The 2,500-nt window shown below is 44.4% G+C and overlaps 1 protein-coding gene across 1 annotated transcript in view; it reads right to left on the bottom strand.

Moving 5' to 3' along the window:
* Nucleotides 1-2,500, bottom strand: part of frmpd2 (FERM and PDZ domain containing 2) — a 52,324-nt gene that overhangs the window by 26,115 nt on the left and 23,709 nt on the right. Inside the window, exons 15-16 of the mRNA XM_076265521.1 lie at nt 313-357; nt 117-213 (exon numbers count right to left, since the gene is read on the bottom strand). Of these exons, the coding sequence (XP_076121636.1) occupies nt 117-213; nt 313-357 (142 nt within the window). The remainder of the gene's footprint in view (nt 1-116; nt 214-312; nt 358-2,500) is intronic.

Below are 2,500 nucleotides of genomic sequence, written 5' to 3'. Positions count from 1 at the left end.
ACACACACACACACACACATTAATACAGTAACACACACACACAGACACACACACACACACACACACATTAATACAGTAACACACAGACACACACACACACACACACACACACACACACACACCTTAGTGAATCTCTCTGCAGGCGGATCTTGGCCTGCAGACGAGTGGCGATGTCCTCACATAGCCTGTTCATGTCACTTCCTGTGACGCTGTCTGGGCGGGGCATCCCGGGGCTGGACATGGAGTTATGGGACAGGTGGGCGTGGTTAAGGTGGCCGCTGTCGGAAGTGGACAGGTGTCGGGCCATGGCACTGTTCTGCGCACGGAACACTGTGGCGTACTGCACGATGTTCTCCTCTAGAACACAGAACACAGAACACAAACGCATCAAAACAGACGTCAGGTGAGAATGTCTCCTCTAGAACACAGAACACAAGCGCATCAGAACAGACGTCAGGTGAGAATGTCGCAGGTGAGAATGTCGCAGGTGAGAATGTCGCATCAGGTGAGAATGTCACAGGTGAGAATGTCACAGGTGAGAATGTCGCATCAGGTGAGAATGTCACAGGTGAGAATGTCACATCAGGTGAGAATGTCGCAGGTGAGAATGTCACAGGTGAGAATGTCGCATCAGGTGAGAATGTCACAGGTGAGAATGTCACAAGTGAGAATGTCGCATCAGGTGAGAATGTCGCAGGTGAGAATGTTGCATCAGGTGAAAATGTCGCAGGTGAGAATGTCACATCAGGTGACAATGTCACAGGTGAGAATGTCGCATCAGGTGAGAATGTCGCAGGTGAGAATATTGCATCAGGTGAGAATGTCGCAGGTGAGAATGTTGCATCAGGTGAAAATGTCGCAGGTGAGAATGTCACATCAGGTGACAATGTCACAGGTGAGAATGTCGCAGGTGAGAATGTCGCAGGTGAGAATGTCGCATCAGGTGAGAATGTCACAGGTGAGAATGTTGCATCAGGTGAGAATGTTGCAGGTGAGAATGTCACATCAGGTGACAATGTCACAGGTGAGAATGTCGCATCAGGTGAGAATGTCACAGGTGAGAATGTCGCAGGTGAGAACGTCGCAGGTGAGAACGTCGCAGGTGAGAATGTCGCAGGTGAGAATGTCGCAGGTGAGAACGTTGCAGGCAGTGCTTGAAGTGGAGACAAAAAGGTGCCGGTGTTATACGGTAACTGGCTTTCATGTTAACTGGCTGGACTGTTTACTTTGCCTCTGGAGTTAACGTAACCGCCCCATTATTTTGTAGATGTGTTCAGCTGATGATTTAGCCTCCTGATTTAGCGGATCATGGTATCTGGCTACTGTGTTATCTTGCTACGTTGCAAAGTAGCCTAATTGAACGTTCCTCTGCTTTCAAGTTTATTCAGTGTGTTCCCAAATGCTTAATTACATTTGATGTGTTCCACCTTAACACGCAATCGTTTTTAAACATGTTACTTATGCCGGTGTTGGAGTCGGCTCCTCTCCTCTCGCATTCATTGACTGCATTCGTTAATAGACTTGTTAGGTCGTGTTCATTGACTGCATTCGTGAATAGACTTGTTAGGTCTTTCATTCAAGGTGGCAGCAACAAGAAGACAGCTAAGGTAGGCTAAAAATACACACCGGAAAATACACACTACCACAGAAGTGTTGTTCTATTTTGAACATTGTCAGCGTAAAATAGAGTTTGTTTTTGACGTGTCTATTCCCTTTGCACTTGCATTGTAAGACAATTTGGTGTTAATGCAAACGGCTGTCTTGCTCTAAAACTGCACCAATTAATGTAATTATGCTCGCAAACAACTGTATAAACCTGACATCCAGAAATCAGTTTGAACCAGACATCCAGTAGTCAGTACTTCACATTAGGGCTGCACAATTATGGCAATCGTAATTATAATCGCAATATGAACCAACGCAATTACCTAATCTCAATATGAACCAACGCATTTACCTAATCTCAATATGAACCAACACATTTACCTAATCTCAATATGAACCAACGCAATTACCTAATCTCAATATGAAACAACGTAATTAACTAATCTCAATATGAACCAACGCATTTACCTAATCTCAATATGAACCAACGTAATTACCTAATCTCAATATGAACCAACGCATTTACCTAATCTCAATATGAACCAACGCAATTACCTAATCTCAATATGAACCAACGTAATTAACTAATCTCAATATGAACCAACGCATTTACCTAATCTCAATATGAACCAACGCATTTACCTAATCTCAATATGAACCAACGCAATTACCTAATCTCAATATGAACCAACGCATTTACCTAATCTCAAAAGCTCCAGATAACCCAGTTCATTTGGTTACATTTCTGACTCTCATATCCATGTCCTCCGTGTGTGTGTGTGTAGTGCTTGAGGGGCACAGTCATTCTGATTGGTCAGCTTTACAGTCCATCGGGGTGCTGCGCTTCTTATGCATCGGCCGTGTGGGGCGGCACAAAAAAGAGACATTTGGAACA

This window comes from Alosa pseudoharengus, unplaced genomic scaffold, assembly GCF_046254945.1.
Source record: "Alosa pseudoharengus isolate Yale_2024_CS ecotype anadromous, Long Island Sound unplaced genomic scaffold, YU_APseudo_1.1 YU_APseudo_1.1_scf_4, whole genome shotgun sequence".
Taxonomy (NCBI): domain Eukaryota; kingdom Metazoa; phylum Chordata; class Actinopteri; order Clupeiformes; family Clupeidae; genus Alosa; species Alosa pseudoharengus.
This window is presented reverse-complemented; position numbering and strand designations above follow the sequence as displayed.